General features: G+C 39.1%; 1 protein-coding gene across 1 annotated transcript; it reads left to right on the top strand.

Moving 5' to 3' along the window:
* The first annotated feature begins 7835 nt into the window (after positions 1 to 7835).
* Positions 7836 to 17729, top strand: HOATZ (HOATZ cilia and flagella associated protein). Its single transcript, XM_049800124.1, is given in 6 exon segments — positions 7836 to 7965; positions 8373 to 8411; positions 8708 to 8793; positions 12649 to 12708; positions 14243 to 14295; positions 17669 to 17729. Coding segments are annotated over 6 exon segments (429 nt in total).
* The last annotated feature ends 220 nt before the right edge of the window (positions 17730 to 17949 follow it).

The following is a 17949-nucleotide window of genomic DNA, read 5'->3' on the forward strand; positions in this document are numbered from 1 at the left end:
CATGTCAAAAGAACAAAAAAACATTCTCAAGTGACTTGAAACTTTTGATGACACAGATTTTGCTATAGAGTGTAATTGAACTGCATAAGAAGTTGACGTTATAAAAAATGGGGCTTTGTTTCTCATTTTAAGAGTGAATCCACCCATGAGGGGGTTTAGACTAATAGATACAGCTAGGCACAGATCTCCTGTAAGCAGGTCTTCACAGACTCATTCTTGACTCACTGTATGACTTCTGGTTGATTGTCAGCTCTCTGAACAGCACTGGAACAATCTTCAATCCTGAGAGGCAATGTCTTGTACCTTTCTAACCCTGCAGGATTTACCCATAGCTCTGCCAGAGCTATATATTCCTGAAAAGCATTCCACCATTCTCACCCAGCCACCCCTGAGGTCCCCACATATTATTTCCCCAAGAGATTACACTTGCTTCATGAAGTATCTTAAATGTCTAAGAATTTTCTACTGGAGTTATGAACAATTATCCCAAGGCTTTGCAGAGGAAAAAGCTGGGATACATGCAAAGTATGAGGCAAACACAATGAACTGATCCCTTTCCTAGTGTCTTTATTTCTAAGAAAATGCAGCTGGGAGCAACTACCACAGATCTGGGTTTTTTTTAACTCTGCTGACAAAACCAGTATCCAGGAAAATATCAAATGAGAGCAAGATTTGCCACCTAAAAATGACAGATAGTGCACATAATTACAGTTTTTTAAGTTCTTCTCAATAACAGTTTAGTCCACTCAGGGTTTCATACACAATCACAGACATACAGATTGTGACTCTTCTAGGGATGATGCTGTCTTTCTTGCCAAATCTTAGGAAGTTGCTATTCAGTCTGGTTTCTTTGCCTTCATGTCATTTTTTCACAATATCATATTATAACCTAATAAAAGATATGACTTCTTCCTATAAACCTTCTTTTCCTGTTATTCTTGAACTATCAAGGCTAAAATAACATTCCCACTGCAAAACAGCAGCAGGCATCATAGGGAGTCCATCACCTGCCCTGGAGTTCATAATTTGATCATAATTTCCATGTGGGTTCTGACCCTAACACAGTCCAGTCTCAGGAATTATCTAGTTACCGTCTTTTCCTCGATAGATGCCAAGCTGGTTTGGGTCAGCGGGACGCATGAGTTGATGGGACTTTGAACTGTCTCCTGCCTTCCTACTTTCTCCAACTTGTCCAGGCAGGCCCTGTGAGTTAGGAAATTCTGTGACAAAACAGTGAAGTGACTAGATTCTACAAAGAACAATCAAAGAGAAGTCTGAATCCCTACAACACTTCCTTTTGTTGAGCTATTTGTTCCCATGGTTAACATATAAACTGCAAGTCAGCAGTAAACAAACTCTTCACCTGAGAAACCAGATTACAGCAGTGCAGTCAGTCACATAATAAGGTGCTATTTCTTGGATGTTAGGAGGCAAACTCCAGGCCAAACAGCACACATTTATAACAAAAAACACAGGAAAATTTAAGCAAAGTTCCTGGCAATTCATCCAGTTGGTTGTAATTATTAAGGTTGTCATTGATACAGAAGTAAGGTTCTGAGAACTTTTAAACTTTGTATTTTTAATATCATGCAGGAGTTCAAAAGTATTTCTGTTAATGGTAGAGAAACCAGAAAAGCAGAGAGTGTTTGTGGCTTCCCATTTCAGTGAAAAGAAAAACTGGCTCTTTTAATTAGGAAGATTCATTGAACTTGAATCCTTCATAATGCTGTCAGTTGCCACTGACTTGAAGAAAACATAGCCCTGGTACTCTATTTGTATAATAAGTAGCTAAGAAACAAAATGTCAAAACCAGTTTGAACAGTCCACCCCAATGTGAGATCCGTTAAGTAACAGTCAACAAATTGTGCTCCCACTCCTTCCCAGTTGCATCCAAACAGAAACTGTTAACATCCCATCAGATTTTGCGAAAAACATGATGAACAGCCAAGGGTTCTGACTGACATGATGCATGAGATAAATGAGTAGACATTTGCGCCTTTTGTTAAATGGTGCTGTTGTTTTTTAATCCTTATTAGGAAGAGAAAAAAAACCCACTGCATTAGAGTGCTTGGACTTTCATGGGACTGATCCAGAGCTCACTGAAGTCAATGGAAATCTGTCCAAAGGCTTCAGTGGGATTCAGATCAGGCCCCTAACTCAGCACAAGCATTCTTAGCTAGATTAAATTATGGGTCTCCTGGGTCACCAGGCAAGCCTAGGCATGAACTACAAAGGGAAAGAGTCAGACACAGTTTCTCTAGTAACTGCAGGCCAAACCAAGAGCAAACACTGGTTTCCTAAACATACCACTGGCAAGAGTCACCCCTGCAGAATTTTTTGCAGTTTTCTTGCTTTAAAGGATTGAGTACCTGGAACTAACATAACAAAGTGCAGCTTGCTAGTAGCAATCTTGCTTCTACAAGCCATTTGATTTTTGTGGATGATGGATGACAGACAATTTCTCCAGGTAAGCAGCTGAAGTTCATAACTATTGTTATAAAAATCAGTAAGCCTGAGTTATTTCCATATGGGAAAATACCCTAGGTGAAAATCTTCTTGGAGAAAAGCACTTTGCATTTGTTTTGTCAGGCTATATAATGTCCTGATCACATTCAGAAGTATCATGGAACAGCAATGTCCAAGCAATAGTAGTGCTGCATGAACACAGCACCAATTCAATTGGCTATGCCATTATATGGGAGGGCAGAAGAAACCTCATATTTGGATGTTAAAAACTTACACCTTTATTTAAATCACCCATTCTCTGTGCAAAGAATTATTTTTGACTGAAACTAGACAGAAACTGATTCCAAGTAAAGGCACAAACTAAAATTTTAGTATGTTGATTGCTCACAGATTCTTCCCTTTCAGCTTATATAAGTAGACACATTCTGGGCCTGATGAAAGGGCTTAAGAATAGGTATTTCAGAAATTAACCATATTCTGAATAAGGTTTTCATCTTTACTTGATTACTTTGTTATGCAGTGGGTGTTCTGTAAAAACCTAAGTGATAGGTACTTACAGATAATTTTTCTGGTTAAAGATTTTACCATGAGTACTATATTTTATTATGCAAAGCACATAAGACGGTATGACCGTGCTAATTACACGGATCAGGAGGAGCCTCCTGCCCAGGGAAAGCACTCACTGGTGTAAAAGGTCTTTAAAATAAGGTCTGTGAGAACACCTATATTGTGCAGGTAAGCAGGCAAACCACGACGGTATGAGAAAACAGTGTCATACAGGGCAGATGCAGGAGATAAGATGTAACTGCTAAGGAGGCATATTCCACAAGTATAGAAGATGTTCTGGGTTGCAACTCCATCTTTAACTGTTGATTTCAGGACCTGCTTTTACACTCACTCTGTGAACTGTCATCTTCCTTTGCAGAAGAGAAAGACTCTGCAGTTCATGGGGCTATGTAGCAATGTTTAGCACCTTCTAATACTTCTAATTCTATTCATATTACAATATACGAAGCTTAAATTTGCTTGAAGAGGATTTTAAGTGTTTGAGCACCACATTTTGCTAGAATTTAATTTAGATCATCAGTCTTCAGTGACTTAAGCAATAAAATAATCTTATAAAAAAAATAATGACTGGTGCTGGTCTAGCATGTTCTAAAATTATATAGCAAAGGAAAGACTGTAAAGCTACCTGGGCTTATTATACGTAGTCTAAGAGCTATTGCTGTAGCCTTGTAAATTTTTCTGACAATGTAATCGAGTGTTGATTACTTTTACAGTTCTTTCTTCCTCCCTATTTGCATGTCAGAAATTACAAGAGATTTGAGCCATCCAGCTGGACACAATTTACATGGGCCTTATAGAGGTATGTAGTTATCAAAGAGAGTAGAATGCCCAGAAATTTCTGAAGGACAAGCCCTTCAAAAGCATCTCAGGTCAATTAGATACCCTAAATCACTAGACACTCTTGAAAGTCTTATTCTTACAGTCTTTGTGGATCACATCACCAGCTAAGAATCACAATCTTGCTACTGTTGCTAACATACCAGAAAGGAGTATGTTGTTTTTCTCTTGCAGTTTCTCCTCCAACACAAAAAGGGGCAATGCAGAGCACAAAACATCTTTTCTCCTGCTCTGCCTCGGTTGCCACTGTGGCTAGCATGGAGCGAAGGGCAGCACACAGTGGGGACAGTCAGGATTGTACCAATCCATACGGGCTTATCTATCTGACTTCTGCTCTGCAAACATAAGCGGCAGCAGGATGGGGTTGTGTTGGTGTCGATTGTGAGGAAGAAAAGAGCGAAGGGTTACTTAGAGAAACAAGACCTGAAATGCAAGGGAGTGAGAGGACTGCAGCAAGCTGGACAGGTCAAGAGCAAGCATACAGAAATGTCTGGCTAGGCCCCCAGGAAATAGGGAGAGAGGTGGTGTGGGTGACCGTTAGGTGAATATGTGCTGCATGTGCATCTCAGTGCAGCCCAGTGCCAGGAGCACAAGCCATTCATTCTTTTGAGCTGTTAAGTCTGTCTTTTTTGGGGCCTCCTGCTATGGCAGCTAGACTCCTGGTATGAATAAAACCAGGCTGAAGCCCCAGTATCCAGATATCAGCCTAGAGGTGTGTGCCCAGACTGTTACATGTGACACTAAAGCCTGCATCACCTTCCGTGTCTGTGACACAACCTGTAGCCATTTGTCCACAGGAGCAGGGCGGAAGCTCCCGTGTGTGCTTCGTATTGACTTTGCCCATAGAAACCTCTTTTGCAACAAAGCTTCCTATAGCAAGACCCATCTGCATGTTTCAAAGCAACGGTCCAATCTCCATGCACAAGCCCCAGCTGAGTGACCATGACGACAGAGTGTACACAAAGGTTACAGGCATGGGGCTGACCCACAGCCCAGACTGGGGACACTCCAACCCAGGAGTCCCAGTGGAAGAGATGGGGCACCCAAGGGCCACCTAAGGAACCATCCCCAGAGGCATGTCTGCCAGTGAAAAGCTGCTCAGTGCCCAGTGAATACGTTGCTGTGCTAGCCAAGGAAAAGGGAAAGAAATGAAGAGTGAAGAAGCTAGCCATTTTTTCCTTTCCATTGAATCTTTTAAGCATTTTAATATAAATGCAGTCCTTATCAGGATTATTACAAGGTAAGCTTCTTGAGGGCAAGTCCTGAATTCTTTTTATGCATTTTAACAATAAGGCATTTATGGTTAAAAGCTAGCAAAATCGTTTAATTTGCAGGCAAATTTATGCTTGTAACCTCACAGACTCTATCTCATTCCTGATTTAGGAATAGCCTGATAAATCCATATAAAATAGTTTTATCACATTATTAATTGCATACACATGTATTAGACACAAAGCATAATTGATTATAACTATTTACACATATTCAGTTTTGTTCTGCAGAACAGATTTGCTAATTTCTTTAGCTACCACAAATTAGTGTGAAAGGTTTGAGCAGCCTGACATCTGACTATCAGCACGATCTGTGTTCCTATATTGTTCTGGAAAAAAAAGCTTTCTGAAATTCAGGGAACTAATGAAATTCTACTATTCTTACCGCTGCTGTAGTAAGTTTCTTCTGAAAACCTTTAAATGGAAATTGCTCGAAACCTGTGCTGTAGGACATTAACTCGAATGCCCCAACTAGAGAACAAAGATAAGTCGGATCACTGTGACATAAGCACTACAGCTGACATCCTGTAAACCAGGTAGGATGATATTCATGTTGAACATTTTGTCTTGGCCCAAATTTGCAGCTGTATTTACAGTTCCACCTCTGCATATAGCTACCACTTAGTCCACATTCATGCAGCAAGGACTGCATGCTAAGGCTTTTGTCATTTCCCATTTCCATTGTGGTGCATTATATTAATTTCAATTTTAGTATTTCATTGCTTTGTCTTTGCACTCCTGAAATTATCTTTGTGATGCATCCACTGCAGTTTTTAATTATTAAGAACAATTAATTTGTGATATAAAGACTTTGGATTTAGTAGAATAATATTAAGGTTGATATGACCAGTGTTTTCCATTATTGTCAATTGCTTGCTGGAGAGAGCATGTTAATATAATTATGGGAAGTGCTTTCTTTTTTTCTAGGTTTGAATGCCATGACCCCATCACAAGAATAGTGCTTGGTTAGTTGGCAATGTAAGAGTATGTTAATATGATTATGGGAAATGCTTTCTTTTTTTCTAGGTTTGAATGCCATGAACCTGTCACAAGAGTAGTGCTTGGTTTGTAGGCAGTGTAGGTAGCTGATTGTATCCATTGCTTCGCAATCACTAACTTCACTGCCATCAAAACAAGGCACAGGATGCCCTGCTACAACCTCATTATAGAAAAACGCACCACAAAACTTCCTTACAACATCCTTATTCCTAGTGCAAAATTATTAATAATTTTTATTCATTTACAGCTTTATTTCCAGAGTTTTAGCTGTCCAGCAGAAGCATATGGTATATGTTGGCAATATCAAGCAAAGTCTTAGATTTCTTGAGGTTGATGCTAAAATCCTTAGGAACTTTCCCAGCGCAATACTGCTGTCTGTTGTGTTTAAATTGGTTAGCCACATGAAGACTTATTGTATAGTTAATTGTTTATGCACCAAGATTGGACTAAGAATTTTTTTGGTTGTACCCTTCAGTTTAACTCTCAGGTATTGGGAAAATAATTTTCATTTCTTTTTCCTGTCTTATTTAACAAGCTAGTAAGTGAAGGGAGGTTTGAGCAATGAATAGATATTAAACTCACGGTATGCTATAAATGTTTTTTACTCTGACCACTTAACATTCAAGAATTTTAACAGTGGAGAAAATACTTAATAGTGCTAGAACCTGCTCTAAGATTCTTTTTTAACAAAACCCCAGTCTTCATCAAAGTAGGAGTTGAAAGGGAACCATCTCTTACATCAGCCTAGTTACTAGGCAGTGTAGTTAGCTGATTGCCAAAAGTAACAATCACTAGCCACACAGCCAGGTAAAAAGGTTTGGAAGATATCTCAATGGAAATCAGATGCATGGGAATTTTGACAACGGAAGGCAGATTGACTAACCTCTTTGCAGAAGCATCTAATAGACAGGCAAGACAGTGGAATAAAAGAAGTGAAATGTACTGAATTGCCTGTCACACATGCAAGAGACGTCAGTGCATTTGTCAAGCTAATTTAACTGCACCTTACTGTGTGATACACTTCATTCACAACTCTTTTGCATACAGGACACTGAGAAACATGATAACAAATTGAAAGGGTTTTTTTCTTCCCAAAATTTGCCGACATCAGCTCCCATTCTGGTTGTGCTTGTCTCAGCCTTACACTTGTCTAAGGCCACCGTTTTCACATTTACCTCCATTTAGTCTTGTTGAATAAATAAAATTGAGGCCTGTGGTGGCAGCTATTTCCTGTTCATAAAGAGGCCCGAGGCTAGACTTGAGCTTAAATGGCCTGAAGACACTTGAAATGAGATGTACAAAGTGGTCAGCCTTCTGGTCTTCCATGTTTACTGTGACAGGCAGTGTGTCCCTTACCTTGCAGCTGGGTCCAGGCTCCCCAGGCATGTCTGTGCTGCTGTGTCCCCTCTGAGACAGTTTCACCCCTTCACTACAGTCCTCTCTCCTGGCACCCAGATGCCAGTGACGGCAGGGAAAAGGGAAGGGCCCCAGCAGAGAGGTCACCTACCACAGCAGGTGGCAGTGACAGGGATGTGTCAGTGGCATGGGCAGCACCAGGGTCCTGCTGTCCTCTTGCTTCCTCTTGGCACAGGGTAGGAGCAGACAGGCTGAGCTGGGCAGGCCCACTTCATGGAGAGGGGACACGGTGACGCAGCCCCATGCGGTGCCACAGGGACGGAGACAGAACAACATCTGATGGTGCCCGATGGGCCCCTTGTCTTTGCTGGCTCAAGCCCAGCCAATGTGGGCTTTGCCCGCACCTTCTGGACCTCAGCTGTGCTGCCACCACCGCTCGAGTCCTGTCTAGGCCCTGCTACCCTGGAACGTGAGAGGACCCTGCCTAGGAAGGGGACCCTACTCTATGGCGAGACCCTGCCCTGTGAGGGGACCTTGCCCCGTGAGGGGACCTTGCCCTCTGAGGAGACCCTGCCTGCAGCCCTATACCATCTCTGGGGCCACACATCTCTCTGCAGGGTCCTGCCCCTTACCTAGGGCCTCATGCTCCTCCTGGGGCCCTTCTCCAGAGCCTCACACCTCTCCTGGGGCCCCTACACCTTCCCTTGGGCCTCACACATCCTCCCAAGGCCCTGTGCTCTCCCAGGGACCCCACACCTTTTGCCTGAGCCCTGCACCCTCTCCAGACCCCCCATACCTCTCTGAGGCCTTGTGCCCTCCCTGCACCACCCACACACACACCTTCCCAGGCATTCTTAATGTGATTTTACTTTCCAGAGAGAAGTACTGCTCTCCAGGGCCCACAACTTCCTAGAAGTATGAAGTACTTCGTGCCCCCATCTTGCTAAGCCTTTGTTGCCTAGGTTTCTGGAAGGAATTAATTCCCAGGAATGAATAATGACTCATGCCAATAAGCTCTGGATGACAGAAGAGCCATAGCCCCTAGTGTGCACAACTGAGATATTTCAGCTGATACCTACTGTTTGGGATCCACACCCTGGGATCACTAACTTTCTGAACAGCCCCAAAGTACACTGTGGTTCAGTTGCCCTCTCTGAAGGACAGTGGTAGTAGGAGCACTTGCTTATTTGCCTCTCATTTGTCTTATTTAGAAAGTGAGAAAAACAGTGAGAAAGAGACACTCTTGAAAGTTCAAAGCATGGAGAAAACTAAAGTAAAAGAAAAATAACTTCAGCAGGTAAGAACCATTAATCCTGACTCTTTTTGTCATAAATATTTCCATTCACCGTGTGTCATTTGGTGGAACACTGGAACTTTGGAAATGACATGATGAACAGTAATGAAAATCGCCTGGACCTGGCCCACTGTGTGGTTTGCATGATGCAGCCCATTTCTTCATGGTTAGCTTAAACTTATTCCCAACTGGGTCATGCTGGCTTGGGGCAGGGCTGAAGGCAGTAAGTAGGCTGTGTACTTAATTTCTTCATAGTAAGCACATAATGTCTGTTCTGATTTAGTATCTAAAAGTAGCCAACTGAGAGTGCCCAGATTCAAAAGTGGATAATTTGGGGGGGGGGGGGGAATGACTACCAGTGCTGAATGCACTTTTCACACACAAAATCCTGGCAGAGAGACATTGAAGCACAGCTCAAAGTGTGAGTTTATTTCTTAGTTGTCTTAGTTATTAATAGATCTTCTCCATTAGCCTGTGCCCAGCAGCAGCTAGTGCCAAGAGTTCATTGAGTAAGAGATGTGGAAAATTTGGTAGTGGGCAGCTGTTAAATCAGCTTTCATAGAAATGCTTCTGCCTTAGCCTGTCACTCAGGGACAGGTTTAGGTGATATCTTTAGAGAGGTATAATTCAAGAACCACTAGACCAAGCCATTTCAAATTTTCTAGAAACTACTTAGCTGCAGAACAAACTGTAGATTTTAGCAACCAACATCAAAACTGAGTTTATAGATGATGCTGTGTTTCTAAAGGAAGGCATAAGTGGGATGCTGTAGCGCCTTTCAGGGTGGATCCTTCTGGACCACGCAGAGCCTTCTGACTTAGTGGAGTTTTACAAAAGCTAACATTGATCTGGCATGCAACCGCCCACTCAGCACTTTAGTTAACGGTTCCTGTAGTCTGTAACTGGTGGATAGGATCAATAAAATTTAGCATGCTATGAGGTATATATACTCATGTTTATGCAGTGACTCAAGCATTAAATTGGCCATGAAAAGAAGCAAAATAAATGACATGGTATCCAGATCACCCGAGGTTCATCTCCTGCAAAACAGTGGGATTGGACCAAGTATATAGAGCTTGGGGTTTCTCCTACTATTTTGCCAAGAAAAAGAAGATGCAGACAACAGTTGTGCTTGCTATTGAGACACTGACATAAACTTTTACTGAAGCCCCTATTAATCTAACTGGTGAATGAGTGTTCCACATATATACCATAAATACAATTCATACAAGTAATGGAAACTAAGACAAGTAGTATTAAATATTGTAATAACATTTTCAGTCTGACTCTGTAATTATACTGATTTTTTTCTCATTTTAGTAAAACACTCCACATTTTTACTGAAAACCCTCTAGCCTATATTTGGGAAGCAGGCCAGATGAGAGCAATCTGCAAGAGGTGCAGAAAGATCTGCAAGTCTTCCCTGCAAGTCAGCAAACCTCCTTTTCAAATTAATAATTCCAAAATGCATCTCATCCATTATCATCAGTTAGCCTTCTTTCTGAATTCTGGTTGAAGCTAGCAACACTTCCCTGAATCTTCTGCTCATTTTTTAAAAACTCAGCAACAATAGATAATAGCAAGGTTTTGCAGCTTTGGGCATGTGGCAGCCATAAAGATGACTGATTAATTCCAATTAATAAATTACTTTATACAACTACAGGACGTGCTATAATTCTCACATAAGTCTAAGAAAATTAAAATTAATGCACTGAATGAAATAAGAATAATGTTCACATTATTATCAGTCATAGGTGTCATTTACTGTTCAAATCCAGATTTCAGACTTGATTCAGACATTCCGCTCCTGCAGCATGTCCCCTGGGAGAGCAAAACCTGGAAGCTCTTTTGTGTAGATCTGGGAAGTGAATGTTATCTCCACAGTGATAAAAGGACAGGTTTTTTTAGAAAGAAAGCTGCATTAACACCGTTATTTCACAAACTGACAGTGAATTAATTTATTAGAAATGCTTATTTTGATTCATTAGCTAATTTCATATGAAATAGTAGTGAGGCACGTGGCAAAAAAGCTGTTGTCTTTTGGAAGTTTATTTCATTGGACTATTCTGCAATTCATTAATTCCCACAGGCTCTACAGGATAGTTTAAGATTGACAAAGACATTTCAATATTATAAACACTGCAAATCTGAGTAATCAGTTTAATGCATTTAAAATAGGAATGCTTAGCTTGAATAAATCTTTGCATTGCTAGATATTTTTCCAATCTGGCCACTTTTTCTTTTGATCTTGGTCTTATTTGGCTACCTTGAGTTAGTAAGTTCTAAGGTACCGTCACTGAGCCTGACTTGTGGACTGCCTTCCTGACTTGAACTTGTATTGCATCATCACCATGAACTTACCTGATGATCTGGTCTCTTGGTTGAACCTTGTTCTCACTCCTAGGCATGCACTGCTTGCCCTACTTGGGTATTGTGTTTACATTAACTCCCCATACTAGTTAATAAAGCTACAGCTTCCTACTGTGATCTAAGATGTGGCTCTGTTTTGCTTTTCTTTTTATCATCTCAGGTATTTTACTTCCCTTTTGTGAAAAGGGGAACAACAGTAAAGGATAAGAATTTGAATGCTAGAATATTGGGTGGGTGTTACTTTTCAATATCAGGACTCTCAAACATCTAGAGCTTGGGCTTTGTCTTTTATGCTGTCATTTACATTAATCTGTTGAGGAAAAAAAATGGTAATTTTTTTTTATTAGACTTACAGCTGATTAAAACTTGGAACGGGTTGTTGAAGAAACAACTTTAAATAATGAAGATTGCTTAATTTCTAAAATCAAATTGCATGGAAGAAATTGTCATCAGACAAAAGAATACACTGCACTAAAACCCAGGGGTTTTCCCGATCAATTATACATCATCTTTTCTTGACCACTTCTAGATGGAAAAGAACAAATAAGAAACTCTTTTTCTTTTCTTTTCTTTTTTTATTAGTTGTATGCTGAGATGTGCTCCGTTCTGGCATTGGTTGAGGGTTTTCTCAAAATACTTCCTGGAATGTCTGTTTCGTAACATATTGCTAGGAAATTATGAAAACGATTTATTATGCTTTTACTCAGCTTAAACAGTGATGTCTCACTGTAGCGGAAAGCTATTTATTTCCATAAGGCAAAAATATACAGATGTGCTCAGATGTCTGGGAATCAGAATACTAAAAAATACTCAGTAGGAATTTATTCTCCCTAGGAAATTATTTTTTCTTCCAATTGTGTAAAGAGACAAGCTTTAGCAAGTTCTAGAATGTGTACTTCTCTTCTAGAGTGAAGAACCTGGACCATTGATTGAAAAGAGTCATTAAATGTTCCGTAGCTCAAAACTGGACTAAATTCTATGACCTTTGAAATTATCACAGTTTTAAACCACTTCTACAGAGTAGCAGAGACTGGCTTAATCCAAGGATACATAATGAAGGCAAAAGTTATCTCTGTTTGCACATCTCAGATGAAAAGGGTTTTGTAATGAGTTATTATGCATATGTGAGTCCTGAATTACCCCAATTTTATAATCGCAAGATGCTACAGGATTGTATTTGCTAACTTTAGTATGTATATTCATCTTGACATTTGGAGTGACTCCTTCTGATCTGAGGAAAGTGATTATTTCAAAACCCATGTAAATCTAGGAAGAGAAGGTTGCTTTCCCAAGTTGTGTGTTTTCAGGATCTCAGGAAGAAAGCAAAGTCAAAGTACTTTATCCAGTAACCTGTTATGCCTGTTTCTGCTGTATGTTCACTCTAGTTCTCAGCTTCAATGAGGATTTTAAAGTTTACAATCAACTTAACTATTACATGGTTTTAATTTATTTTTCTGAGCTTATTGTGGTAAATATATTTCTTTTCAGGCCAGGAGAAGAGAAGAAGTACTAGCTCTCCAGAGGAAACAGAGAGAAGAAAGGATTGCAGTAAATCTGATTCCTTTTTATTATGGATGCATCTCAAGGTTCATGCATGCTGACAATACGAACAGCCTTCAAAGGACCATAGTCCAGTGTATGAGGGTTCATGGGGTGTTGCATACTATACCATAGTATGTCTTGCATAGCAAAAGCACCTCAGTTTGAACTGAGTAAGCATGCAGAAGAGTTGGCTTTATTCAACCAATTCCCTAAGCAAAGAACATCCTGTAGGCTGTGTGATTCTGAAAGTCTCCGACCAGACAGTAGGAAGCAATAGGCATAGAAGCTAAATTAAGTTTAATCAAGCTAAATATGGCTATTAGACCGTTTCCAATCCGAAAACCACAAGGAGTAAGACAGTGATATTATAAATACATTAAAGTGTTTGAAGGTATAACTGACTGTTTCTTCATGCTACATTTTATTTTTGTATGGGATTGAGAGCCCTTACCTGGAGGGGTAAGTGAATATTGTTTATTTTAAGTTTGTAAACACGTGTGTGCTTGTGGTTGTCTCTGAATCACTTGTGGTTGTAATACTGTACTACTCTTGCCTTAAAAATTGCAGTAGTGCATTCCTCCATTGTATCTGTAAAACCTGCAATAGTGACGTGTTAGGTCTGTAAGTGAAGTTCAAATAAATCATTTGCTTGAACCTTGCAGTTAAGTCTTTAAGTGAAGTTCAAGTCGTTTGCTTGAACCTTGCAGTTAAGTCTTTTTCCACCACAGTTATTAAACTGGCTGCAGATTTCACATGCTCTACTCCCTGAAAAGCTCTCATAAAGTAAATCTGAGCAATAAAAGGAAGAACTCCATTTAGGGATTTTTATTATTATCAGTAGTGAACTCTAGATTTACTGTTTATAATGGTTTTACTTGGCCTGGCCGGATGTTTATCAGGAGAAGAAAATTCAAGAATAAGAGGTCTGTATTATATTAAGGCACTTCTTCCCTTCAGTTGTAATTCACAAGATACAAGGCAGAGATAGATAAGTTTTTACCCCATATAAGTTTAAACAGCTGTCCTTCTGAAGAACTACATGTCCTAATTAATACAATTTCATTACTCAATAATACTGAGTAGAACTGAAATTTTAAAGCTGATAAGTGTAGTGATTTGAAAAGTAACTTGGGAAACAAGATTTCAAGGATACTTTCAGAGATTACATATTCATTTTAGACATAAAAGCCTCCTTTTTTCTTCCTCCTTATTTAAGCTTTTAAGTTGGTTCATATGAAGTACTTCCTCTTCTCAAAGCGTATTAAAATGCTGACCCAAGTATATCTGTTTTGTCCAAATTCTATGCATTAAAGCTAGGCCTGAAACAAAATATGAGTCTCCATCCTTCTGACACAATAACTCATATGAGTTTTATACTCTGGACTGCTCAGGTACCATATTAGCACATTAAAAAATCCCAAATTCTTTAGTATTGCTAGTGTAGTCTTTTGGTGCAGTGTTTGTATAAAGCTGTCTACCAGGATAAACAGTAAATTTAGAAGGAACTAGTGATAATTAATAAGTTTTTCTCTCTTTTTAGAAAGATCTGATGTCTCACTCACATAAACCAAAGATCAAAACTGATCAAGTAAGGTAAAGAAAATACTTAAAATAAGTTTGCTTTGGGTTTTTTTTTTTCCCTCTGTCTAAATAGTCAGGCCCTATTTTGGGGGGAAAGATGTTCTGGCTTTATTATTATGATTATTATTATTTTGAAAATAACTACTCAGTTTTATCCTATATTAATACCCATTATTATAAAATTTAGACATTAAAAGGCTGAAAGTCTGCTTCTATTGTCCTGTACTTTACTCCTTTACTTTCTATATATGTTCCATTTATTTCTAAATAGTGGTTAAGGGAAAGAAGTGGAAGCTTAGATGTTTTTTAAAAGTTATGAAGACCTTAATTTTGCTATTCTGATTGGAATTCAGAAAGTCAGGAAAAAGAGCACTTGTCAAAGTGTTTCCATATTTCTGAAAGGGCCAGGAAATACCAGAAAGCCTGTTCCTTTCCAGTGCATGTCTTGGCTGAATGAGGGAAGAAGCACCAGTGTGACCTTGTCAGTAGTATCACACTGTATGGATCCTTTCTTTGGTTATATTTTTCCAAATTTTAAGACGTTTCCATGTTTATTGCCCTGCTATAGATCCAAAAATAGAACACCAAAGCAGAATATTACATCATCATGTCATGTTGCATGAGATGACTCATTCAAATTCTTTGGAAAGTCAGCCTTACTAATACTGACACGCAAATCCAGAGTGAGGGTTTGATCCTGAAAATTAATTCTGTCTGGATGCACTGCAGCATTCTTGTGGAGCCCTGTTGAAATTGTCACTGTCATCAGACACATGTCTGTAAGATATAGCTGGTAAACTAAGCCTTCAAGAATACCTGAAGGCTTTGGAAATAGGTGGGATGAAATGACTTGAAGTAGACTTCCCTTAAATTTAGGCCAGTGACATAGGTGCAACAGTTGCTAAACCAGGCAGTGAAGGATTCCTTAATTTGTAACAAATTTCAGGCCTTAGAGTGTTGACCATCTGATTATGTTAGGTCAGAGATTTTCCTTGCTGGCATTTGTCCGTGACTTCCAGAATGATGCAAATGCTGTTAAAACTGCCCCACCAAAACTACAACAGCATGTTTTGGCTATATGCAGTGTTTCACTTGTTTTCCTTTTATGCTGTCTTTGCCAAAGGGATCCTCTCTTTTTTTTAGATTAAAAGGCAGTTAATATTTAACTGACCTTGTATATGTAAGTCATTTCTCAATTCAGGATAGACAGGATTATTATTTTTAACTAGTGGATAGCTGATTCTTTTCACATTTACTGCTAATACTTTCCACTCTGTACTGTAATGCTGAGGCAGTTCCTTTTACCCTTAAAGTACATCAGCACTGCCCTGTCTATCCCAAAATCTTAATATCCTTCCTCAAACATAGTTGTGTCAGTCAGGTGGGACCTATGAGGGCAGTCCTAAAGGTGCATTTGGGCCATGGGCTAATCTACAATGTGACAAGTTAAAGAGAATAGCTACACTTACTATGAAGTTATTCTTTATTCCTAAAAACCATCTCATCTTTGGAAATGCTGACAAGGTACCTCACAGCCCTTGATTCAGCAATTTCTTCTTTTTAATGAATGCCATTTAAATTAAGTGAGGCCATTTTTCTCATACTGGCACGAGTTTAAGCAAGATGGTGCCATTGAATATCCACAACTTAAAGACTAAGCAATGAATCTGCAGCTTATATTTTCCTTCCAACTTAACATATGGATATGAAAGCTGAGAAATGACTGACAATAATTCATTTTGAAAGCAAGTATCTCAGGAAAATACTGGACATTAGGTGGAATTAATTTCTAGTATAATTATTACCTCCAAATTTAGCTATAAAAGAAAAATACAAGTATCTGGAACAAGTGAAAAGGCTGAAGGTGTAATGTCTGCTGAGGTAGCAGCTGCAGGAGTAGGTATAAGGGAACGACATACAGAATGCTTCCTTCCATCATCAGATACTTACAGAAGGAAAGCTTAAGCTGTCTTGAAGCTGTGCCAAGGACAACTGGTGGAGCTTTTCACCTGAAATGATAGTTAATTGCATGAGGAGGGTTAAGATTCATGCTTTATGTAGCAGCTTATGGCCTCTGAAGAAAACTGTAGTCCAGTTTATTAAAATATTACATTTTTTCTTTTAAACATTTTAATCTGAAGAGCATGCACCTCTGTATTTACTGAAGCAAACTCACCCAGAGCACAGGGTATTGATTACTGCTGTATTTAATTAGAATAATTGGGGTTTTGTAATGGTCTGTTAGCACTCATTACTAGGAAATATGATCATACCAATTTTACTAATGTCTCATAAAATATTTATAGTCTGTATTGACCAAGATGATCCCTGTTTCCAGTGGCAACTCAGATGAATGGCTGAGGAAATATTACGTAATTTGAGAAGAGCTACATTTGTCAAAATATTTTGCATGGACAGAATACACTCTCTTCCTGATTCTTTTTTCCCTCACTAGGTCCTCTTTTTTCTTGTTGCTCGTATTTTTCCTGATTTCAGCAGACTCATGATTTGTGTATGTATTTTCATAGGCCTTCACTTTCCAAGTGTTTAAAAATAAAAATAATGATTTTTTCCTTACCAGTATTCAGGGGAAATAGCTTAAATAGTTCAGTGCTTTGGGTTTTTTAGCTTTGTTTAACTAGCAGCTTAGGGTTTTTGTAATGAATTTGTATTGCTTTAAATCTACAAACCAATCAATGTAAAGTTGTATGCACTGATAAAAAGAAAAAAAAAAACATTTCCTTAGAGAAAGGCATTAAGCTAGCATAAAGCACTTCTATACTGATATATAATTACATCCCTATTGGGAATTATATTGGAATAGCTTTCAAAAAAATCTCCTAATAAGCTATGTACCTTTAGCAATATAATTACATGAATGCAATATGTGTGTGTTGAAAAGGTTTCATCCCACAGCTTTGTGCCTGAGTGTAGAACTTACTGAGGAATTTGGAATATGAATCCTGTGCAGTACTTCGCCTGATGAAATGTGCTTTTTCTACTAGCTTCTATGTTGCCTTTGAAGTTTTTCTCAGTGAACTTTCCTGTAAGTTTTGATACATGTATGGGCATTCTTTTGTGTGGATTCTCTGAACTAGTGTTCTTGTGATATTTGCTTTCTACACATAGCTAGGAATTTACAAGGCATCTCTGTGTTTAGATACACATATAAGCACCTGACATGATGACATAGACTGGGCTAAAGAACTCCACTCCCTAGCAGCTGTTTCACACTGACTCTTCTCTGTAGTACTGGCCAAAAAGTCAAAATCCACACCATTTTCATGACATTAGTGTGCCTGTAACCAATTGATGTTTCATGCATATCAGCTGCATCTGCCCCATCCACAATTTACTTTATCTGATATAGTTCTGTTATTTCCAGCAGGCAGAAGGTGTCTGAAGCTGACCTTATGGATCAAGAAGCAGTAAAGGCCCTTAAATAGTTCAGCTAAATTGTCTGATGAAGAGAATAAAGTGTTTCTTTGCCCCAGAAAAAATATCCTGCTATCAGAAGCATGCTGCTTTGGACTTCAAGCCATGTACATTCCTCTTTTGACTACATATCTAGTTGCTCCTACTGAGAAATGGCATGGATATGACAAAGGCTGTGGATAGGCTTGCAGAAACTTGTCAGCCTACCCATAAATTTCTTTGTTTTGCTAA

The sequence above is a fragment of the Accipiter gentilis genome, chromosome 5 (genome assembly GCF_929443795.1).
Source record: "Accipiter gentilis chromosome 5, bAccGen1.1, whole genome shotgun sequence".
Classification (NCBI taxonomy): Eukaryota; Metazoa; Chordata; class Aves; order Accipitriformes; family Accipitridae; genus Astur; species Astur gentilis.